We start from the raw sequence: 25,544 nt of genomic DNA on the forward strand, positions 1-25,544 counted from the left end.
CCAACATAAATACTTTGGAAGGAGAAGATACTAAATCAAAGAAGTAAGTCTTTCATTGAAAGCCTCTATTCACCACTGCAGGAGCATGACGGCTCACTTAAAATATATAAATATCCGTTTACAGTTGGAGTACTAATTGGGATTTTTAAAAAATTTAATTAGTCACATATATATTTTACATTTCTTGGAAGACTTTTTTTTCTTTTTAAGGTAAAATCATGACTCTCATACAAATATCAACATGTGTCAAAAGATTTTATTAAACTAATTCAATTTGTTAGGGAAATGGTAAGACGTTACAACTGGTTAAGAGGAGCATTAAAAGTGCAGACATATATTCAGGCCATCAAGAATGAGGAAATGAATTTGCTAAATTGATGCAACATCAATCAATAGCCAGGGCCTGTCATTCACAGACAATCACTCCACCACATGCACACATACATTCCTACGGTTTGTCCACAACTTCCAGAGCTGAAGAGTAGCTCAAGGACATCAAAGGGCAGAGGCCCCTAGGAAGGGCTGAGCCACAACGAAGCAGTGCTCCTTCACTCCCGATTTCCATGGCTACCACCGTTTTTCTCTGGCAAATCATAGACGAATTTTAAAGACTGAGTAAATCTATAAAAGCGATTAATCACAGAAGTTCAATGTCTGATAAATTATTCCAAAAGTGTTCCTGGGCACTGAGACTCACCAAGCACACATTCTGAAATCAAATTCTATTTCTATCCAAAAAGTGCAGCCCATCAGTGTTCTTAAAGGAGGCAAATGGTTGTTGTGAGGTAGCAAACATTTTCCAATGCAGGTAAGGATGTAGATACCAGGTAAATGTTACAGTTGTGTTCATACTAACAATAAACTATGGATGATGTGGCTCAGAGTCAGTCAATGAGGAAAGATCCAGAGACATTCTGAGGTCACAAAAAGAATTTAAATGTTAGCTAACAAGGAGTGCTCATCAAAAACAGGACTTTCCCACTCAGACTGCAAACCAGGCAGAACTACCATCTCGCTTTATCAGTTGTCATTGCATGTTGACATCAACACTGAGGAGAGTGATGCAGATGATAGATATAAACATATCTACATACATATGCATACATAAAGCATATACTTATACGCATACACAGTTTACATTTCCAGGCCAGTGTTCAGAAAAACTAGAAGAGAGAAGTGATGTTCCATTTTGTCTTGGAAAAGTATATATTTTACATATACATGCATGCATATATCTACATACATATGCATGTAATGCCTACCTGCATATTACCAAACTGATACACACGTGTATATATGGAGGTGCGTGTGTATATACATGTACATTCACTTTATCACATACTCCATCAGCTTGACTTCTGAGATGGTAATTCAAGTTTCATCTTTGTTCTGGGCTTCGTTTCTGTCTCTACTGTATTTTTTGTCTCAACCGTCAAGTCACATTTTATCAACACGTTAGACTGGGACAAACCAACATGGGATGGAAACTCCAATCTCAGGAGGCTAAAATCACAGCGCAGGTTGGGATTGAAGAGTTGCTGATTTCCTTTCCCTTTCCCCCAGCAGTGTGGACCATGAGAGTGGGCTGGGGGCGGAAGACTGAGGCCCTCCCTCTCACTCATAGGGGGGCAAACCAAACAGCTCGGGCTGGAAGTCCTGCAGGGAATTCAGCACCAGGGTGGCCTTTGTCGTCAGATCTCGGCTCAAGTTTCCGTCAGGAACCATGACCACCTGCATCCCAGCTGCCAGGGCCGCCTCCACCCCATTGGGAGCATCTTCAAAGACAAGGCACTGTAGGAAGAAAAAGAAAGTCGAGATGGCCTTTTATGGAACCAGACATGTGGATGAAGTGTTTATTATCGTCGTCACCATTGGCTCTGCAACTGTGCAGAAAGAGACAGAATTACAGTGGGGGCTCCCCAGAGTAGAGATTGTGGTGAGGACAGCATGCTGTTTCTTACTGGCTCCGGGGGTCTCCCCGCCGTGGCTCCTTTAAAGGGGAGAGGTTTCTGTTGCAGCCAAAGCATTGTTGAAATGGAGCGCAGCTGTGTGGTGAGGCAAGATTCTCAGCTTAAAACTTTATTATTTTATTGGGATCATAACAATCTGTTCAATCAATAATTGAACATTCAGAGTGTGAGAGGCAATTGCAAAACTAAAAATCATGCTCTTAAAATATAAAACCACTTCAGAGCTGCTCCTGTTTTATGTACTGTGGTTTGAAAATTAAATGGTTAGAATCTTTTAAGTTAAAAATTCAGTTCCTGTGTGTGCTAGTGTGACGTGACAAATGAGCACGAAAACATAGTGTGCGTGCATGCTCTCTTTTGGATAATCGTGAAAATCCACTTTATTATTGGGATTACAGACACAACACCATCCAAAACCTGTGGTCTCTTCATTCAGATACCCACATTGAAAATGGGGTGTTTCCTACTGGCAACTGCAAAGATATGGAACCAACCTAAGTGCCCATCCACCAATGAGCGGATAAAGAAAATGTGGCATATATACACCATGGAATACTACTCAGACATAAAAAGGAATGAAATAATGTCTTCTGCAGCAACATGGATGGAGCTGGAGGCCATTATTCTAAGTAACTCAGGAATGGAAATCCAAATATCGTATGCTCTCACTTATAAGTGGAATCTAAGCTATGAGGATGGGAAGCCATAAGAATTCTATATAATGCATTTTGGAGACTAGTGGGGTGAGGAAGAAAAGACTACATACTGGGTACAGTGCACACTGTTCGGGTGACGAGTGTGCTAAAATCTCAGAAATCACTGCTAAAGAACTTATCCATGTAACCAAAAGCCACCTGTACCCTACAGACTATTAAAATAAAAATTAAAATTAAAAAGGAAAAAAATAAAGTACTAAAAGAAAAACCAATACATAAAATGGGGTGTTTGTACACTGCATTTATCAGTGAGCTCCTAAAGGTGCCACCACATTGACGATGTTACAGTAAGTTTCACATGAGGGCTCCCTCCAAAGGAGACATCCCAGAGCCTGCTCCATAGTATAAACAAGCATAATCCACATGTGCTATCTTCATATCACCGACCCTCTCAGGAAGACATACACTTAGGAAGGAAGCTTCTTCCCTGCATTCCTAGAATGGCACACACTTCATGTGAAAACAGATGTACTGATGCTTTTTAACTGAGACTCTGCAGAGGCCCAGACATCTGTAAGGGAAGAGAGGTCCTCGCCATGGCAACCTATGCTGAGGAGTCTCCCCTGCTCTTCTCCACATGTGGCCTAGAACTCCACGAGTTGTTGAGGTGGGGCCTTTCAGCTCTCCACTCATCTCTTCTTTGTCTCCTTTGTCCCTCTGCATTTTCTTTTTTTTTTTTTTTGGTGAGACAGAGTCTTGCTCTCTCGCCCAGGCTGAAGTGCAGTGGTGCGATCTTGGCTCACTGCAGCCTCTGCCTCCCAGGCTCAAGCAATTCTCATGCCTCAGCCTCCCAAGCAGCTGGGACTACAGGCATGCATCACCAAGCCGGTTAATTTTTTTTTGTATTTTTCAGTAGAGACAGGGTTTCACCATGTTGGCCAGGCTGGTCTCCAACTCCTGGACTCAAGTGATCTGCCCGCCTCGGCCTCCCAAAGTGCTGGGATTACAGGTGTGTGCCACCACACCTGGCTCCCTTTGTCTTTCATTATGAAAATGTCTTCTTCGGCTCATCACCAGGTATATAGCAGCGACTCAATGCACTGGTGTCCTGGAAAGGGCTCACGGAAGCCTGATGCCAGGTCTGAAAGAGAAGTTCTGCATTCTTTGGCGTTTTCAGTAGAAAACACTGAAACACACACACAGTCTTAACTACTAGTGGTCTGTGCTGTAGCCAGCACAATGACTTTTTTCTTTTTCCCTCCCTCCCTTTTTCTTTCCATTACCCCATTCTTTCCTTCAACCTGGGGCTAAAATATCACATTAGCCAACTTATCCCAACAGGGCTGAACCCTGGATTAAGTGAGTTAATCCATGTGACAATGGAATGTGAATGCTACCTTACTTTCACAGAGGGAACTTGATTGGCCCAGCTGTTTCGGTTTGCTTGGAACTGAAGGGTCAGCTGTGGGGCAGGATGTTCCATGCTATACCCTGGACAGTCCCAGGCAAGCCACAGTAGCCCGTCCCAACACCTCCCTTCCAACAGCCTCTGATGCCCTCTGGTTTCTTTCTCCTGTGAGACACTGGTCACCGTAGGACGCGAGAAGAAATGACTCCACTTAGACTGTCCAAGTTGGTTTTCTCTGTTATCTCATTCAGTGACTACCTGTTCATGATATTTCTGCCCTTGCCTTTTTAAAAGTTATGACTTGATTGTATTCTAAATGCCCTCCACTGTTTTTATCTGGGACCAGAGATATGCACTTAAATGTCAAATGACATTTCGAAATATCCATCACCTTCTCCGGGGATTCTGAAGCTTTGTGCAGGGTCCACCTGTGAAATGTGGACTGGGGTAGAGGAAGAGATGGATTATCCCCTGGGGTAACACTGCTTGGCTAAAGTTGTGAAAGCAGCTTTTATTCTCTATTTGCGTGAGGCTGCTTCCAAGGAGCAAGACAGGTGTGTGGGACGGGAAATCAGTAGCTGACTGTGGCCGTTCCCAAAGAGATAACGGAAGGCACCCAATACACCTGCACTCACCTAAAGGGGGTCATACAGTTTTGCTGTGTCCCTACTCAAATCTCATCTTGAAATGTAGCTCCCAGAATCCCCACGTGTTGTGGGAGGGACCTGGTGGGAGACAACTGAATCATGGGGGCAGTTTTCCCCATACTATTCTCATGGTAGTGAATAAGTCTCACAAGATCTGATGGTTTTATAAGGGGAAACCCCTTTCGCTTGGCTCTTATTCTCTCTCTTGCCTGCTGCCATGCAAGACATACCTTTCACCTTCTGCCATGATTGTGAGGCCTCCTCATTCATGTGGAACTGTGAGTCCATTAAACCTCTTTTTCTTTGTAATTTACCCAGTCTTGGGTATGTCTTTATCAGCAGTGTGAAAACGGACTAATACAGGGGGTCTGCAGTGGAGGGAAATGCAGGCCCCGTGGTGTCCCTTCACACCTGAGAAATCTTTCCAAAGGCAGCCCCTGTTTAAAGGCAACTAAGTGAGGGCTGTGAGTGAGGAGGGAAACTTGCAAGTGTCTGTGGCACTGACAGCAGGAGCAGCTGACACCAGCTCTTGGAGACCTTTTTACTGTTTCTCATGGCTTTCACGTTTTGCTGGTTCCTCTGTGTTCAATTAATCTGTCCTCACCTATTTTTAAGAATAATCCAAAATGGCACTGACATCTGGAATATTACACACAACATGTAAGACAAATGTCATACATAAAGTAAGGGGGACTCGAATAAGCATGAAGAGTGGCGAAAAGTCAAGGTTGGTAACTGGTTGCTATCACAATCAATCACAATAAGAAGGTGACGTAGGCTGGGCGCAGTGGCTCACACCTGTATTTTGGGAGGCCGAGGTACGCGGATCACTTGAGGTCAGGAGTTCCAGACCAGCCTGGCCAACATGGTAAAATCACATCGCTACCAAAAAATTAAAAAATTAGCCAAGCATGGTGGTGCATGCCTGTAGTCCCAGCTACTCTGGAAGCTAAGGCAGGAGAATGGCTTGAACCCAGGAGGTAGAGGTTGCAGTGAGTCAAGATCGTGCCACTGCATTCCAGACTGGGCCACAGAGTGAGACTCCGTCTCAAAAAAAAAAAAGAAAAAAGAGAGAAGGTGACATAATAAGCTTATGCAACAGAAGGGCCATTTGAAATATGTCCATGTGAGTAAGTAAAACCCTCAGTGTTCAAATGATTGAGGGGAAACCTAGGAAGGCAGGCCAGTTGGCTTGGGTTTTCCAGCACAAGACCCTTGCAAAGTTAACTATTCTAAAAGGTCAAAAGTAAGTACAGCCTCTGATGTAAACAGCCATGGGTGATCTCAGCCCAAAACAAACAGCAATGGGATACATGACACCCCTGGCACCTGAAACCCTCTTCTTCCTCCTCTCATGTGGCCGCTTTGCTAACAGCTGTCAGGAGATACCTTTCCCCGACATTTGCCGGACTCTTACACTTCATGTCCGCTAACGAGAATTCCATTTGATCAAGATGGAATTTGAAAACAGAACATGAAGTTTCAAAAGCTGATAGAATAGTCAGCTGGAGGTGGTCGATGATGGAAACATGCCAGGAAAACTCAACAGAACAGGAGTGGAGCAGAAGTGAGTGGTTTACAGGAAAACAGCCTGTAATACCAGGCATTGTTTGCACACAAAATTTAAAGAAAGCCCCAGACACAGGACAAAGAGAAGACATCAAACATGAGTCCTGAGAAGAAACCCCTGGTGCTAGGTCCAGATGGCACCTGCACCACACACACAGCCTGCACGTGGGAAATGATTCGGGGTCACGCCACAGCATCTGGAAGTTTGGGTTTTGTTGGTTTGGTTTTTTTCCCCTAGAAACAGTAGAATTATAAAGCAGAACAACTACTGTGTCCTGAAGCACCTATTAAAAATGTCCCAAAAGGTTTATTTATTTTCTTTTTTTGTTGTTGTTTTTTGAGACATAATCTGGCTCTGTCACCCAGGCTGGAGTGCAATGGCAAGATCTTAGCTCACTGCAACCTCCACCTCCCGGGTTCAAGCAATTCTCCTGCCTCAGCCTCTCGAGTAGCTGGGATTACAGGCGTGCACCACCACACTCGGCTAATTTTTTTTGTATTTTTAATAGAGATGGGGTTTCGCCATGTTGGCCAGGCTGGTCTTGAACTCTTGACCTCAACTGATCCACCCATCTCGGCCTCTCAGAGTGCTGGGATTACAGGCGTGACCCACCGTGCCCAGCCCCAAGAGATTTTTATGTCGTCTTTAGACTTCGTTACACCCAAAGATCTAATGCACTTGTAAACAGGACCACACCTACAAGAAAAGTTCCTGATATCTAAAAGCCTAACCATTTAAAGAATGTTCACAGCATGGCTGTCTATCTACTGAAACTTAAGGATTTAAGAATAAATCCTTAACAGCTATCTTGGAACAACTGTGTCTGGTAATCACAGGACTTAAGCGTCAAAAAAAGAAAGAAGAATATAAGCTAAATACAGTTTATATTTTGCACAAATAAAATTAAGGAAGAAGTATGTTTCTTATTTTCGAAGACAGAAATACCTCAACACAGTTTCCGTCGGCCACACCCAGCTACAGCAAAAGGAGGTTCACCCTGACTGAACTTGGCTCTCATGCTTCCTTTTAAGCACCTGGCTCTCACGCTTCCTTTTAAGCACCTCATCTTTTCACTTAGGGAGCAGCCCTTCCTGTGCCACCATGACTGACCGATTATACTTGACCTAAAACTCATTCATACCACCACCCATACAGTGAATCTTGGATTCGTATGTTTGCATCTGTAGAAAGAAACTTTTCTCTCTAAGCCAAGGGACTTCAGCCTCTGCAAGTGGGGAGTGGAGGCAGACTGACTTTTCTCTGCATGGACTTGGTGGGTTGCTCCTTTGAAGGTGGTGGCCAGGGACAGGGAAGGTGGAAGTGCCCACGGCTCCCTTCTCTTTTCTAGCAGGGCTCCTGCACCTTCAGTGAAGCCGGAGAACTGGGGTTTGGTCCAGGGGATGGCACTGGCACCTGCACATGCTCCCGGCAGGCCTGCGGCCTCCTGAAATCTCCCTCCTTCACCCCACATATCATCTCTGTGTCAGGACATGCACATGCATGTGTGTGTACGCATGCATATTCTATATGATTTTAATTAATTTTGTGATCATTTTGTAGTGTATTTAGTGGACCTTCTAAGGCTGATGTCCACATCTTCAAGGAAGTATCTGGTCAAGAATATTCTTGACGCAGCTTGTACAGCCTACATATCGGCTGTAATTAGGCAGGGCCCAGTTTTCATGCACCTTCCCAGGATGCCATGGCAAATCGTGAGCACTGATGAACGTCTGCTAAATTAGCGAAGACAGTGGAGGTGTCCTGGTACAGGACTTAGAGCCACAAAGGGGCCACGGAAAGTCAGCGCTAGGGAATAGACAGAGCAAATGCAGCATCTCCTCTGCTTAGTGCAAGGGAAGTTCAGAGGCAAGCTGGAGGTCATGCAGTCAGGCGGAAGACAGAACTCTTGAATAGAATCCAGGTCTGCAGAATCCAATGTTCTTTTCACTCTACCCAGCTGAAGGCTAAAATATATCTGATTCCCATCTCCAGGCGAGGAGATGAGCTTAATTAAACTGTAGCTTGAGGGATTTAATTTAGGGAGCATGACATTTCCAACGACAAGGGAGGTGAAACACCTTGGCAGCTTATCACTTGGAGGTGATGAACTGACTTCTCCAACGATGTTGAAGCGCAGCAGCGACCTGGGGATGGTCTCTGTCCAGGGGACTTAAAAAGTCCTTGTACTTTAATTTCTTAAAAGACAAATATCATATAGCTTAAAAGTTCCATTTTATAACTAGCAAGTTGCACGTAAGAGTATCTTTGTCTGACAGCAGCAGGGTGTCTTAGTCCCTTCAGGTTACTGTAAGAAAATACCACAGACTGGGTTGCTTAAACCCCAGACAGGGATTTCCCATAGGTCTGGGGCCAGGCGGTGTGAGATCAGGGAGCCAGCGTGGTCTCTGGCTCCCTGGTCTCCTCCTAACGCATTACGCTGGGGGTGAGGATTTCAGCATCTGAATTGCGGGAGGGAAACAGTCCAAACACAAGGGCAATGAATAAAAATGGATGGGATTAGAGGAAAAACTGAGAAGCAATAGGGAACTGGATGATACCTGGGATGTTAAGCCTGATGGAGAAGCTGATTCTCATGTTTCTGATGTGGTGGGTCTTGGGGCCGCCATTTTGGTGGCAGGAAGGAGAGGTAGCTTTTGTGACAAGTTGCGTTTGAGGCCATCGTGGGACACCCAAGTAGAAGGCTCGGGGTCTCCATGCACTGTGGCTGTGAGCTGGAGGTGCGGTCAGGTGTCATCAGAGCAGAGAAGCAGCTGATTAGACAGAAGGAGGAGCGCTGAGAAGGGATCCCGGCAGCCCTGGCATTTCTGTGCGGTGAGCAGACGAGGTCTATGGATGGAGCTCTAGGTACAGTTTGGGCAGGAAGGGAACACAGTAGGAGGCAGTGTCAGGAGCTAGGTTAGGTTTTCAAGAGGGAAGGAGAAGGGCCCATGGCTTGTGATGCTCTCGCGTTCCTCCCCAGGTCTCACTTCCCGGTGATGCTTCCACCTTCGGCTCCTCCCTGCTGCAAATCCTGTCCCCGTGGCACCTGCCCACCATTTCTTCTCAGCAGCTGGGATCAACAGCACGTCCCATCAGGAAGCAGACAGAACAGTCACAGCAGGGAAGGAGCCAGCCCCTTTCTAATCCTGCACACCGGGACCTCCTCCAGGCCACAGGCAGAGTGCTGCCCGTGCCTACTTGGGATCACATTTTGTAACCGATTTTACCTTTTAAACTACGACGTGTCTGTTTTAAATTATGTGCTTCATTGGAACTAGTGAGCTTTCCAAATATTACTATATCATCTCTAAGGAATAAAGCTTTCCCTTTTGCTTAGTGAAATACAACATTTGGAAGGAAGTCACTGAAGGGTACTTTCAGGGCTCCCAGAAGCGGTCCTGGAATTACATGGAAGCACAGAAAGTACAGCAGCTGCTCACAACTATTCATCAATTATAAAGCCATGTATGATCTGAATCTCATCACCAAAACCAGGCTTTTTCATAGGAGGTTTTTTCCTATGCATTAATTTTGTAATATGAAGTTCAATTTTCACATGGTGAGACATCAAAACTTCAAGGGGGCCTTAAACTTTGTTTTTAATTTTGATTGGCAGCGCTCATATCTAAGGTTTAAGTTCTGTTTGACTTCATGTTCCTTCTCAGATAGTGATCTGTAAATAAGTACCACAATGTTGTCATGTTGGATACATATACACTATTAGATGTTTGTTTAAACATGAAACTTTTAAGTACTGCTGTCAAAATGACTGCTGAGGTATGCGTGTATTTTGTTATTAATTAGTACTTTTGTTTATATTATTCATCAATCCATCCATCTGTCCATGCATCCCTATTTATCAATCTATCCATCCCTCCCCTCCTCCTGCTCTCCCTTCCTTCATCCAAACATCCACCTACCTACTAGTAAGCTACATATGGTGCTGCATTCCTCTAAGTAATAGTGCTGAGGTGGAGGTCAGTATCCGTTGTGCACCGCAGAGCTACTGTTTTACTGAATCGATAGTGCTCTGAAAATCAAACTATAAAACCATTATTGATATAAACATGTTTATAACAAAACCCTTTAGAGTTACAAGCTAGGTAAATGAATGAACTACACCCCTAAATTGATTCCTTCTCCTATAGAGAACAGCCTTTGAAAAAGTTATTTAACGACTTGGTTGGGGGGTGGGCAGGAAAGCTTCCTAACGAATTATCTCTGTGTCATTTTACTCAATAAAAGTACATTACAGGCACTCTTAGCGTGCATATTAAAGTGTATGTATGTAAATTAAGTGGTGAGCAAAAGACTTCAAGACAGCTCAAAAAACCTTCCTGATTTCCTCTTTTAATGGTACAGATGCCGCGTCCACCAATCTGTCAGAAACCAGTGAAAACCCAGCAAGGCCCTGAAAGGTGCTGACTGTCTTAGAGTCAAAAACAAACCGCAAGTTTCTAGATGGTCACTAGAATCATTTTCTTTTTCCACATCCTCTGAGTAAAACATGTGAAATCAATTCATCTTCCGTAGCCTTCTGAATGAGACTCATGATCCGCAAGTGTGACGGGAGGCCCCTATCAGTTTTGTGTGTTTAGAGGGACATTATGACTTCAGACAGACTCGGGAAGATTAGCCACGTATGGGATTAAAATGCTCTAACCTGTAGAGCAGCAAGTTGTGTTTATTTTCAACAGCACTTTCGTTATGGAAAAACCACATTTAGGTGCCTTAGATGAGACTTGCTTGTGGTATGCTTGCTGTATAATATGACTCCACACATTGTCAGGACAGCAAAAGCACAGCGATGTTTGCCTGCTTTTGAGAGAAGCTATGGAGGGGGCTTCCCCAAACAGGATTATCACAGCATAAAGAGAGTGCCTTTGCTGGCCTGTGTGAGTGATTTTTCCATGTCATCTCCAAATGTGCCGTGTAGAAGAAGCTGCCATTTATAATGGGAACTGATAAACACAGAGAAAAAAGCCTAAGGAATTCATTGGACCTGGAGGGGATTAAAAGACCTCGTGATTAAATGAGCTGGTGGATGAGCCAATGAGCTGTCTGTGTGGTGAGCACGTGGCAGCCGGCAATGCAGAGGCCTCTCTTCGGTCCTCTCCTTGGTCCTTTCCATACTGACACCTGTTGTGCATGGCCCAGCAACCTACTCAACAGGGGATGAGAGGCCTATAAAGCCAATGCCCTTCAGGATGGATTTATTTTCTGGTTTTCACAGGGATGCCCTCAATTCTCCTTCCTGCAAATATAGTAACTGCTGACTCCTGAAATAAAAGCCGGTGTTTATAGCTGTGGTTGCAAAGTCAGTGTTTCCCAAACAAAGATGTGTTGCAGTACCAGGTGAGGCTTATGTTGTTTTCACTGGCCTCCCATGCCCATATTAATGTTCAATTCTAAATTGTCTAGTAGTAGAATGTTCATGGGGTAAGGGGTTTCTAGAATGTTCTGTGACACAGCAGTCCAGAGAAATTTTCCAGAAAAAGGAGATTCCTCCCATTAAATGAGGAACTGGGGACCTGCCATGTACAACTAGCACAGAAATGTTTCCAGAAGTGCTGCCATGGATAACTGTGTAGTTGAAACCTCATTGAGGCCTCTCAGGCATGGACACCTATCTTCAGAGCAAATCAATGAAGGTCCCGCAAAGCAGCACTCCGAGGAATCTATTTTGGGGAAGTTTTCACAAAGAGTAGCCGAATGTGGCATGACTCACGTCAATGCAAATGCAATTCATTTGCCTTGTTTTCTTGAACTATTCTGAATCTTACCTGTAAATAATGACAGATGAGGCAGATTTCACCTTAAATGCCTATCCTCTTGCAGGAATGGTTGCTTACATGGCATTGAGGCTACTGCTTAATTCAGAACTGAAGGGACCAGCTCTGTGAGGGCACCCTCCCTAGGCCCCTCGGCAATGGGCTCTGCTGACCACTCATGACAAAATGGTGCCCAGGGCACCTGTGAGGGCAACACAGGGCCTGGTCCATCCCTCTCTCCTTTCCTTTAGATAGAGAGGGGCGTGAGCATATTCTCAATCCTGGAAAACAGAGGTGGAAGGCATCTTGCCTTCCTTTCTCTAACCTGAGATGCCGATGGAGCCTGGGCTAGAAGACTGACCTGGCTGTGGGGGCTAGAGAAGAGCGAGAATGTGCTGGATGTGGGGCCTGGCCTGAGGGTGGAAATTACTGGGGCTACTGACACAGTACTTGTCTGATACTGTGTATGACTAACTCAGTGTTTCTCAACCATTTCATTCATGATCACCCCCAAAAAAGCTTTTCCAGTTATTTTTCCCCAACAGTCTATCCCCATAACATGTTAAAATAACACAGATACACTATATTTTTCTGTATGTGTATTGGTGCTTGATACATTAAAAAAAGTAAGGTTTCATTTTCACCTCCTCAAAGCCAATTTTTATACCTTGGGACAAAATGCATGGACTATTCTATTCAATTTTACTCAGCTGAACAGTTTTTGGAGAACCTACTGAAACCACTCTCAAGGAAGGGTCCCACTGACCCAGGAGAAGAAGGCTTCACAGAGTAGGAAAGTAGCTGAAGATTTCAGAGAAAAACACTTCCACTACTGAGAAGAATCCCCCCACCCCCACCCCCGCTGCCTGGAAGATCACAAATGAACTGTAACCTTCCAAAGTCAACACACAACATTTCATAACTATGACGTACTTGGGGAGCTGTTCAATTGCATGGAATAATTCATATATTGAAGAATGTGAAGAACAAACAAATGAATCTCTGACAAATAACACTATTCCAGGTAGCAGTCTTTAAATATGCCCTCCCACCAACTTCAAATTTTATAAATGAATGAATCAACAATACCCAGTGCTTGGCAGATGGGACATGCTCCGTCGCTATCAGCTATTATTATGATAATGGTGATCCATTCTGTAGACGTTACAAAAAATTCACTATGAAGTTTAAAATTACTCAAGCTTGTGTTGGGACTGGGACTAGCACCTTATATTCTAGTGACTATGCCACTAAATATCTCAATTACTAGCCAGGATATTGATAAACTGCAAATTAATGGCATTTGTTTCTTCCTGTTTTTTTGTGAGATTCATCAGAAATGCATATTTATATTAGAAGCTGGGCTTTAATCAATAGCTATGAGCAATTCAAGCATGTTAGACATATTTTTAGGAAATTAACACCTACATAAAGTACTGTCTTGGGCAGGCAGAAGACAGAAAGCAGAGCAGACAGCTCTCCGGCCTCCCTGGAGTTCACGGTCTCCAAGGCAGGAAACATGCACTGGGGAATCCCTGCTAATACAAGCCCACTGTGGGGAGCCCTGTTTGAGGCACACAGTCCTCTGGAGCAGGGACAGCAGTCCATTCACCAGGATTTGGAAGGTGGATTTGAAGGAGTGGGTTTAGGGAAGATGACTCAGGGATGTCTGGTCAGAGGCAGGTCATGAAAGACAGACATAATCGCACATGATGTATGTAGCCACTGGGAAATGGAAGGTGTGTGGGGGGTGAGAAATGCAGGCAGAGGGAAGAGCTTAGCAGAGACAGCTACTGGCTGCACTCCAGTGTGGAGAGGCTTGTCAGGATGAGATGGACATGCAGAAAAATAAACATTGTACTGGGGGCAGGCAGAAGACAAGGCCCCAAAAGGAAACCAGAAGTAATGAGTGAGGTAGGGAGCAAGGGGTCAGGCTGAGAGGTCTGTGCTTTACGAGGTGGGTGGGGAGGGAAGCTGGGGAGGGTGAGATGAGGTCAGAGCAGGGCAACTGGACATATCAGTGTTTTAGAAACATCAAAGAAGCAAAACCACTGATTTACCAAGAAACTCTGACCATTGTTAAAGGCAGTGCCCCCCTACCCTAGCAGTATTGTTTATGTCTAGTAAGATTATTCGAGAGCATGACTGCTTAATTTTTTTTTTTTTTTTTTTTTTGGAAATCCAAAATACAACTCATCCACTGAAATACCTGGCTTAGTGTCAAATGTTTTATTCTGCAATGGTGGCTTAATTCAGATGGGTTGGTTACATGCTACCTGCTATTAAGATGGCCTCATGCAAACTGTCATTCTTTGAAACTGCTGGTATGTGGAGACTGCACAACTTCATGTACAAATGCACACGGAACCAGAGAAACCACTTAGCAATTACACTGGTACAACAACACCATACAAATGAATTACAAAGCAGCCCTCAAGAGATGTTACACAAGTGATAACAAGTAGTCACTGCTGGCCTGTCATTTTAGCAATTTATAGTTTGCTTGATATATGTGTCTGTGTGTATGAATCTAAAGAATGAGAAAAAATTAATTGCGTAGTGATTCATTTATCAGGAGTCATACTTAATAAAATGGAACAAAAACATCACAAACAGGTACAGCATGGAGATTCTGTTGGGTTAATGGTCTTTGTAATTGCAAAGGAAAATGATGTTACTATCACTTTTGGGTGTTCAATTCAGCTTATCTGAAGGGGCTGGAAAAAGATCAAGTAATTACTAACCATACTTGACTTTGAAATGCGTTCACACACCTATCCAGTTGATGTGGGGAGAAGAGAGTGTAGGAGGTACCGTGCTTCCTGTCTAGGGAGATAAAGTCTCCCCTTTCATTCCATTAGCTATGGGAATACCAGATAATTATGTTTTTTAAATACTACAAGTATAATATTGTTTGTTTGTTTTTGAGACAGGGTCTCACTCTGTCGCCCAGGCTCGGTTGCAGTGGTGCAATCACGGCTCACTGCAGCCTTGACACCCCCAGGCTCAGGTGACCTTCCCACCTCTGTCTCCCAAGTAGCTGGGACTACCGGGAAGCACCACCATGCCCAGCTAATTTCTTTTTGTAGTTTTTGTAGAGATGGGGTTTTGCCCTTTGCCCGGGCTAGTCTTGAACTCCTGGGCTCTAGCAATCAAGCTACCTTGGCCTCGCTAAGTGCTGGGATTTCAGGCGTGAGCCATTTCACCCAGCTAATATTGTTAGATTATGTATTCATAAGCCTATGAACTATTGCATAGTCCACTTGTAAATGACAACTACAAAAATCTATGAATGGCTGCGTAATTCATCCTATAATCATGACGACTGTTTACTACAGTCGTTATTTTGAGCATATATATAAGAGAAAAACAGTACGTATTCAACATTTCTCTTTATGTTGGGATATGCACTGGCACTTCCTTCTCATAAAAAGAACAGAACGTGAACAGAAGGCTCTTACAAGATGGAAGAGCCCACTCTCTGGTCATGGGGTCACTTATGGGACAAGTACAAAGATTAAAACCAGCACACACTGCCAAAAACTATCAAAGATAGGCAAGCTGTTGATCCGCATTTATTGGATGTCTATTGAATAAATAATGAGGGCATTCTACATTCCGAGGTCGTGAACAGCCCATATTCCCACTTGGGAACACAACCAGAGACAGTAGTTCCTAGTCATTTCATTGTTCAGGTGTGGTTTCTCAGTATTAATACAGGGAGGTGGGGAAGAGGAAAGGAAGATGTGGGGGTGAAGGGAAAGACTGTCCCCCTCCTCGCTCCTATTTAGGAAAAAATCAGGTGGGAGATATGCTTCCGTAACCAGCTGGACAGTCTGTGTCCCTGAGAGGTGCCCAGAGGGTCCCAGTTTGCACCAACCTCTCCTGAGTCATGCTGGAACCTTCTTTCTAGAGAGCTGTGTTTGGAGAACGGCACACAGAGCCCCTTGACTCCTGGGCCTCCAGCATCTCCCAGGAAGACCTCCAACAGTATGTGATTAAACTATAGACATGCAGCTCAAATAATACTCTGGATGAGCCACAGAACATGTCTTCTTTTCTACAGAAAACGTATTTTCTTAACCCTTGAATAAGCTAGGGATACAAGATCCATTCAAAGTTTAAGGCTCGGTAATAGATTTGAAGATACACGAGGAGGAAAAGGTTACTGATAGGGCTTCAATTTCCACATAGCAACTAACTCTTAAGAAACTATCACTTGCTGAATTCTGGTGTAGTAAAACAGCTACACACAGAAATAGAGCTAAAGAAAGAAAAATAGTTAACATTATCTTAAAAGACTTAAAATATCCCTTCCTTTTCAAACTAGGTTCTATATAAGAGACGTGATCTCAGCTCACTGCAACCTCCTCCTCCTGGGTTCAAGTGATTCTCCCACCTCAGCCCCCCTGCCCCCAAACCAAAAAAAGAAAAAACAAAAAACAAAAAAAAAACCTCGGGCTTCTCATTCTCATTAGCCACTTCTTCTGGGGACAGCTCTAGGGGTAAAGGGTCCCACTGTTCCCTACCTGCTGGGTAATCAGATCCCTTCAAAAAGATGCTTTCGAGTTTTTGTCCAGTTTTTCTCACTGTTCTTAAGGGGAGAGTTAGCGCAGCTCACTTAGGTCCTATCACCAGAAGGAGACTTGGTTCGAGTTGTACATGTTAATATTGACTGGAGTAGGATTCACCTTAGTGTTGGAAGTAAGCCAGAGCCTTGGGGTTTATGTCCCCCTCTCCACTGGCAAGACGTCTACCCCGGTATTATTTCCTGACTGATCCATCTGTTTCACAACAATCTGAAATGCCACCTTGATCCTCGCATAAATCCCCAAACATAACGAGGCTGAATTCACTGGTTATCCTCACTATTCTAGTTTGGGTGAGGGCAAGTCCAAGAATGTGTACACAAGCATTGTGGAGGCCAGATCGGGTGAGGAAGGTAGAAGGAAGGTACAACATGTCCAGGGGTGGGAGAGTTCACGGGCTTTATTGCAAATTAGCCCAGGCCAAACACTTTTAAAAAGCGGATTCCTCAACTACAGCAATGTTATGCAATGCAAGGTGGGGAGCCATACATACAAACAGCACTAGTGCTACTTATGGGTCACGTGTTCTCTGTATTCAATACACCATTCTCCTCCAATCGCAGTGAAGAGAAACAATGCCCAAATTTGCCAATAATCTGTGGTACTACATTAAATGAGATGCTAAACATTTAGCAAGGTTTTAGCCCAAAACATCCAATAATTATTAGTAATAATTACTAGTTAAAAGCTAAAAGATATTTTGAAAATTGACACAATTGTAAAAGACAACTGGTAATGCAGGACCAACGAACTTGATGCACTAGTGTATGGGAGAATAGTGACTAGATTATATTTTTACTGGCTAGTTGTCTGAAACCTCGCTATCAAAAAGACTCAGTGAACACAGTAGCATTACAAAAAATGCACAGCTGGTCACCAGCCAACCTAATGAAATGCCCCGAGTAGGGTAGTGGCATTTGTACTAATAGTGGCTACTAGTTCTTTTAAAAAGTGTTTCAAGGAACTACGAGGCATGGATTTTTTTGAGGCATTTGAGTGACAGTCCAGAAATAAAAAACTACATGTTTTAGAGCAGTGGTCCCCAGCATTTTGGCACCAGGAACCAGTTTCGTAGAAGACAATTTTTCCTAGATAGGTGGGGGGTGAAAGGGGCTGGTTTTGGGATGAAACTGTTCCACCTCAGATCATCAGGCATTAGATTCTCATATGGAGCACACAACTCAGATCCCCTGCATGTACAGTTCACACTTGGGTTCAGGCTCCTGTGAGAATCTAATGTGGCCTCTGATCAGACAGGAGGCGGAGCTCAGGTGGTAATGCTGGCTCACTCGCCGCTCACTTCCTGCTGTGTGCCCTGCTTCCTAACAGGCCATGGAGTACTGGTCCATGGCCAGGGGATTGGGGACTCCTGTTTTAGAGGATGCAATAAAACATATATGGAGACTGCAGTTTTTTGGTTTACAACTTCGGGGAAGTTAAAGGGCCAAAACCAGCACTGCTATGAAGATTAAGCTATTAGATGTTTTTTGCTGGAAAGTATTTCCAGAGACATGAGCTTTTTCCATAACACATATCAATCACACACACATAAACACACACACGCGTGCGCACATGCATGCGCACACACACACACACAGTGCTGATTAAATGAAGTCTTGTTACATTTTCCATTGTCATACAAGTATCTGCCTTTAAAAGGGAAATAGTGGACCAGGGATTCATCCATCAGTATTTTCTCCACACAAAGTACAGGGCACAGTGCCATCCTGGAATTTCTCCAGCCAAGCATAAAGAAGATATCTGAAGGCAAGACATATGAAGAGTAATTATGAGAGGACAGAACTTCATTCTGTTCTGAGATTTGCTGTTTTTCTCTAGCATTTAGTGAAATTATTTCTTCACTTCTCCGCATTTGACAGAGTGCAGAAGGGCCTCATGCCTCTAATTTGTGTTTTCCCAGAGACCCTCATGCCCCAGGAATGGCTCAGCTCTGGCGTAATTCTGCAGAACAGTACAGGGGCCCGTGTGCATGCAACCTGTGTCGAGGTCTCTGCAGGGCTGTGAACTTGAAATCAACACTGCAGTGCCCCAAGTTCCCCAAGAATGACGAGCAGCTCTCCATCAAAGGAGGACAGATTCTGCCGCTGACTGTAAGCCCTGGAAACCAGTCTGGAGGAACGCAGGTGGCTATGGGTCTGCCAAGAAGCCAGAACACTCACTGAGCTGTGACCTGGCCAAAGCACAGCTCCACCTCCTATCAAAGCTGATGATGTATCCAAGGGGAGAGGGAGAGCCTGAAGGTGAAAAAGACAGCCTCCCCATTGACATCGCTGCAGCTGTAGTGGCAGGAGATGGAGACAAGGATCACGAGAATAGGTGTCAGTCAGGGTTTGTGAAATAACAGTACAGAAGAGGAATGCCTTCTCTATTTGTGGGGAACACCACGGGAAAAGAAAAAGAAGGTGATATGGTTTGGCTGTGTCCCTACCCAAATCTCATCTTGAATTGTAGCTCCCGCAATTCCCACATGTTATGGGAGGGACTCGGTGGAAAGTAATTGAATCAGGGGGGCAGGTCTTTCTCATGCTGTTCTCGTGATAGTGAGTAAGTCTCATGAGATGTGATGGTTTTGTAAGGGAGAGATTCCCTGCATAAGCTCTCTTTTTGCCCGCTGCCATCCATGTAAGACATGACTTGCTGCTCCTTGCCTTCCGCCATGATTGTGAGGCCTCCCCAGTCATGTGGAACTGTGAGTCCGTTAAACCTCTTTCCTGTATTAATTACCCAGTTTTGGGTATGTCTTTATTAGAAGCATGAAAACAGACTAATATAGAAGGCCACACTATAGCTGGGAATGTAGGGTTTCTTTGCCAAAGTTTATAAGAACTGAAAATCAAAGAGCAAGAAATAACTACTAAATTCTAATAAGAAATGACATTGGCTATTATTAAAACTAAATGACAGTGTGTGCTCCTAAATCACTCGGTATTCCTGGCATCTTGCAATCTGATAAAATGGCACATACACGAAAGGTTCAATAAAAGCTTACAGAGGGGAATTGAGTCCCTTGATGTGAATCTGTTTCTTTACCTACAGAATCAGTGACTGGATTCTGTGTCTATTGGCTTCTGCTTCCGTATATCGTGCATTGATAGCCTCTGATTTGGGTGTGGGGACAGGGGAGGAGTCTGTGTTCTCAGGCTGGGAATGAGACCTTGAAGTCAACATAGCAGCTGCTACCTACAGCCTCAATTCAGGAAGGGAAGAAACGTACAAATGAGGACAAGGGAGGTTTTCAGAAGAGAGGGCCTAAGAAGTGGATGGATAAAGGAGGTTGCTGGCTGCAGACGGCATGTGAGGAGAGAGAATCCTCGTGCAATGAGAAGCTTCAAGGTTGGCTGAGGGACTCCAGGGTGCCTGGAGGGACAGGAGCAGGCTGAAGGAAAATGTGGGAAAATGGAGTGTTGGCCGTGTTTTCAGAGGTGCTCATGACTTCCAGGCAGTGCAGATTCATGAGCCTGGGGCTCAGACAAGCAGCGGGGTCCCCAAGAGTAGATTTAAGGTGGGAGAACCTCTATTGAGACTCCTAGTAAGTGTGGCCTGGCTGAACTTTTACATAAGATTTTCCCAAGGCCCCTTTCCAGACCACTGGGCCCAGGACTCTACACATGTCCAGAAACCAAGATTTGAGTCAGGCACAGTGACAACAAGTAGCAGATAAGATCACCCAGGGGGATGGGACAGAGTGAGATGAACACCAAAACAACACCTGCACACACACAGATGCTGACATTTGGGGATTGCTGAACCGAGTTCCTGGGTGAGAGGAAGTGCAGAGAGAAACAGTGGGAGCAGTGGATGAGGGCGGATGGGCATGGTGCAGCCAGCAGAGGGAGACGTTGCAGAGGAGCATGGGAAACGGATGTCTGTGGTTTCAGCAGTCAGGAGCGGCAGATGCCAGGATGAAATGCCCCCCGAGGCGAGGTGAGGAGGCAAGGATGCAGTCAGAAACAGGGATTGTGGCACCTGGCAGCTAATGTGGGAACAAGACTGAGGGACACCGAGGTCATCTGGGAGAGCAAGATGCCCCAAGGCTAGTGTTCTGGACATGGACGTAAGGCTGCTCGGGCTGGATAAAGGCAGGACCTGAGAACCAGGGGCTGGGCACCTCAGGGTCGTTTAGAAACAAGGATGCCACGTGCGCTCGGCAGGCAGAGGGCCTCTTGTTGGTGCTGGGTGCTGGGCATTCAGAGAAGGGGGCAGGGGAGTAACGATGGGGTGTTGGGGAGAAGCAGATGGGGCCTCCATGGACTGAGGAACATGCCACAGTGGCATGAGGGTGATTAGAGCTGAAGACAGTAAGCATCAAGTACAGGAACAGAAGGCTTCTGCACTCCCTTCCCTTTCTAAGGAAAGCCTTCCAGAAGAATTCAGCCCTCAGCCCTCATACATCCAATGCTCAGGAGTTTCACAACCAGGGAAGTGTGAGTCTTATCACCAAAGATAAGAAGTCAGCACCTGTCACACCTAGATGAGAAATCGCCCCAAAAGATGTTGTTATAAAACTATCTTATCCACCATCTAGTCTCCTAACGGCCCACTTAGTTTTCCTAAAAGTTTTCCTAAAAGTTTATTCTTCTGTGTGTCCTTCTGCCTCTCTCCCATCCATGTTAAGATGACATACAAATCCGAAATTCTAACTGCCTCCTTGAGTCACATTTTTCTGTGAACTCCTTCGTTGTATGTAAATACAAATCTATCTTTACTCTTGATAGTCTGTCTTTTGTTAGTCTGATTTACAGGCCCCCAATCACTGCACCTAAGAGGGTAGAGGAAACACATTTCCTCTGACAGTGCAATTTGGTTTAAGCAAGTGCCCTCATGCCAGGAAATTCAGGAGGGACACCAAGCCCAAAGGCAAGTTCAATGAAAGAAAAGAAGTGTAAGGACAGTAACCGTGAAGGTCCTTGTTATTACGGTTTTTTAAATAACGAAAGAAGGGAGAAAGGGAAATGAAATAATACCAAGGACAAGTGAGCAGAGGCATGCCTATTTTGTTCAGTGATGATGGGTGACAGGAGGAGGTGGCCTTGAGGCTGGAGCAATGAGGACCCAGGCTGTGGGGTCCTGAGGCCCACAGAGGGTGGCAAACAATGGCAGGTGACGGTCCTCACCCTCTGGAGCAGCTCCAGTGTGGCTGTGCCCGTAACTCAGTGTTTCAGGGTAAGAAGCTGATTCAAGAACATCTAATCTCCCCAAAACCAGAGGCCCAGCAAAGCTCAGCTGGTCACCAAATATTAACTGTTTTTTTTTTTTTTTTTGGAGAAGGAGTCTTGCTCTGTCACCCAGGCTGGAGTGCAATGGCACAATCTCGGCTCACTGCACCTCTGCCTCCCAGGTTCAGGCGATTCTCCTGCCTCAACCTCCCGAGTAGCTGGGATTACAGGTGTGCACCACCATACCTAGCTGATTTTTGTATTTTTAGTAGAGATGAGGTTTCACCATGTTGGCCAGGCAGGTCTCAAACTCCTGACCTCAAGTAATCCACCCACGTTGGCCTCCCAAAGTGCTGGGATTACAGGCGTGAGCCACCACGCCTGGCCCAAATATTAACTTTAAATTGGACATAAGTAGTATACAGCTATTTGTTCTCTATTATTCTCGGAGGAAAAGAAGTTCCAGTTACAGAGGTCAGCTCACACTGACATCCTGCCTGCTCCTGTCTGCATTCTTTTGGGACATATGCAATGTACGATAAGGATAAGTTAAGATGAAACTTTGTGTAAATTTCACATGCAATTACAGGTATTAGAAAAATACATATATTTTTAACTAGCTACATGTTTTTTTCAGTTTTTTTAAATCTAGGAAAGAGTCACAGAGATGCAAAAAGTTCTTCAAATTTGGTACAAGTTGATATGAATATATGCCCAGCGACAGTTTTCTTAATTTCACTTTCTCCTAAGCCTCCTATAACTTTTGACATCACTTATTTTTTTCTAATTGAACTATAAGTTCCCTGAAGGAAATCACATTGGAATCACACCTGGCACTTCCTCCTCCCTTACTGCCTATTTCTAATCTGTCACCCAGTACTCCACTGAGCTCTAAAACACAGACATGGCCAACGTGTCCTTCTAAGAATTTCCAGTGAGCTCAAATGCCTATTGCACCATGTGTAAACTTTTCTGCTTGGTTTCCAAAGTCCTCACGATTGATTCTGTGTTGGCTGCACTCCTGTTGGACTTGTTCTGTTCAGCACTAATCCCACCCTCTGTTCTTCTCTGTAAAAACGCTGAGCATTTATCTCAGGCCCTGTGCCATCCCCAGTTCCCCTATGACGCTCTAATTTGTGCCTGAGTGAACTTTTGGTCTGACTGTCACACTAGGCAGAGCTGCCTCCCCCAACATTGCACTGTAGAGATGGTCCAGCGTACAGCAGAGTTGAAAGAATTTCACAGAACACCTGTATCCCTAAGCCACCACCCAGAATGTACTCTCTATTTTTTTTTTTTTTCCTTTGAGACAGAGTCTTGCTCTGTCACCCAGGCTGGAGGGCAGTGGCATGATCTCGGCTCACTGAAACTTCCGCCTCCTAGGCTCAGGTGATTCTCCCACCTCAGCCTCCTAAGTAGCTGAGACTACAGGCAGGCGCCACCACACCTGGCAAATTTATCATCATCATCATTATTATATTTTGTAGAGACACGGTTTCACTATGTTTCCCAGGCTAGTCTTGAACTCCTGAGCTCAAGTGATCCTCCCACCTTGGACTCCCAAAGTGCTGGGATTACAGGCATGAACCACCACCTGCAAGACTGTATTCTTAACAAGGTGATAGCATAATAGTTTGGGCTGTGAGTAGAAATGTCTAAAGGCTGGTTGAAATGAGCCCAGTCTACCTATTTATGTGGACTTAGCCCTTATTCATTAAGAAATATGCAGGTTTCCAGGAAAAAGAGTAGAATCTACCACGTCCCTTGTTTACTAATTGTGAATATTATCTCACAACTTCAACCCTGGTATTATACAAAAAAAGACAGATACCGAATATACACAAAACTTAGGCTGGCAAAATGAGTCTACTCTATCTATTTATGCAGTTTAACATGTATAACTTTCTTGAAAATAGAACAGAAAAACAAAAACAAAAATAATTTTTTTAAAACCTGAAATTCAGCTCCTAAAACAACACTAACAAGTACAAGAAAACTAAAACACGCAAAGTAGTGATGGCTAGGCTGTAAAAAATTGATTTCCAGCCAGAACAGTGGCTCACTCCTGTAATCCCAGCACTTTGGGAGGCCGAGGTGGGCAGATCACCTGAAGTCAGGAATTCAAGACCAGCCTGGCCAACATGGTGAAACCCCATCTCTACTAAAAATAAAAAAATTAGCCGGGCGTGGTGGCGTGTGCCTGTAATCCCAGCTACTTGGGAGGCTGAGACAGGAGAATCACTTGAACCCAGGAGGCAGAGGTTGCAGTGAGCCGAGATCGTGCCACTGCACTCCAGCCTGTGCAACAGAGCAAGACTGTGTCTCAAAAAAAAAAAAAAACACAAAAAAAACTGATTTCCGATTTCTGGTTTTACTTGTAATAAATATCAACCCTAGAAGTGATATGTAAGCAATGCCGTCATTTTTGTTTCACAACAACGATGGCATTTTTGTGGCTGGGAACAGAGAGCCCTGGGGTGCCTCCCAGCTTGGTCGCTCAAGTCCCCACCAAGCAATGAGTGTGCTCACACTCGCAAGTCTCAGGACCTGGCGTTCGGCACATGGAGGCCCTCTACCCACTGGGTCTCTGGCCTTCAGGGGATGTGTTGGCAGATGTCGCACCCTGCCTGGCACACAGTGGGCGGGTGCTTTCACTTGATGGGTGCTCATTATCCTGAAGGTGGGTTCTGGGGGGCTTCTGAAGGTGGCCTTATGTTTGCTTTATATTTTTTAGAACAAAATAATGATACATGAATAACTTAGAAAATATTCTCAGTGAAAACTTGATTCTTTAATGTCAGCTCTGTTGGACACTTTCTCCTAGTAAGATGGGAATTAATATTTAACATAATTAATAACCCTTTGATCCTACTTGTTTTTGACTACTTTCCTATGACTACTACTACTACTATGCCTAATTAACCTGGTGACACCTATGGCATGATCAATTCCCTAAGGCAATTCCCTAAGAGATTCACAAGTCTCTTCAGTGACTGACGATTTAATGGAATGCCCTTGAACTCTGGAGGCATGCTGCTCCTGTGAGCTCACACCCACACTGCGGGCAAGAGGAAGCAGCAGGGCCTGACTGAAGAACTCCAAGATCTTCCACACGGCCCCTGGCCACTGCCTCCTGTATTCCCGACACAAACGCCAAGTACAAAACCAGGGCTGCTTCCCTGACAGGAGCTTGGGAAAATCTTCCTTTAGTATTACAATATGCACATCACAGGAGGAAGGCCCACAATGTGTCACTGTCTCTAAGTAAGAAGCATGAGAGGAAACATTTCATTTCTGCAAGAGAAATACATCTGTAAGTAAATGTAGATTAATAATAAGGAAAATGTTTAGAACTTTCTAAAAGCTAAATGACTTTTAAAAAATGCAACTGCTCATTTTTCTTTGACAAGTCTAAAACAAACATTGTCAATGAGAACACCAAGATGTTAAAACACAATTCATTCCATGGGCCTCTTTGCAGGGTACCTTGTGAGAGAAATTCCTCCTCATGAGGGCCCTTGCTTTGTGGGTTTCACCATAACTGGTCCCATGCAACGGCAGCATGTGGTTTCCACATACACTTTGCTTCCATATACATTTTAAAACATGGCTAATTTTTTGTGGAGACAGGGTCTGGCTATGTTGACCTGGCTGGTCTCAAGCTACTGGGCTCAAGCATCCTCCTGCCTCAGCATCCCAAAGTGCTGGGATTACAGGTGTGAGCTGCCACGCCCAGCTGTGCATGGTGGTGTGTGC

At 44.6% G+C, this 25,544-nt stretch overlaps 1 protein-coding gene across 2 annotated transcripts in view; it reads right to left on the minus strand.

Moving 5' to 3' along the window:
- Positions 1-238: 238 nt before the first annotated feature.
- Positions 239-25,544, minus strand: part of PUDP (pseudouridine 5'-phosphatase) — a 99,384-nt gene continuing 74,078 nt past the window's right edge. The window contains exon 4 of one of the 2 annotated variants that reach the window (XM_004063752.3): positions 239-1,791. In XM_004063752.3, the coding sequence (XP_004063800.1) occupies positions 1,615-1,791 (177 nt within the window). In that variant the 3' untranslated portion in view covers positions 239-1,614. Of the gene's footprint in view, positions 1,792-8,756; positions 9,113-25,544 lie in introns of those variants that run through there. The other variant, XM_004063755.3, reaches the window with a different exon arrangement.

This window comes from Gorilla gorilla, chromosome X (genome assembly GCF_029281585.2).
Source record: "Gorilla gorilla gorilla isolate KB3781 chromosome X, NHGRI_mGorGor1-v2.1_pri, whole genome shotgun sequence".
NCBI classification, from domain to species: Eukaryota; Metazoa; Chordata; class Mammalia; order Primates; family Hominidae; genus Gorilla; species Gorilla gorilla.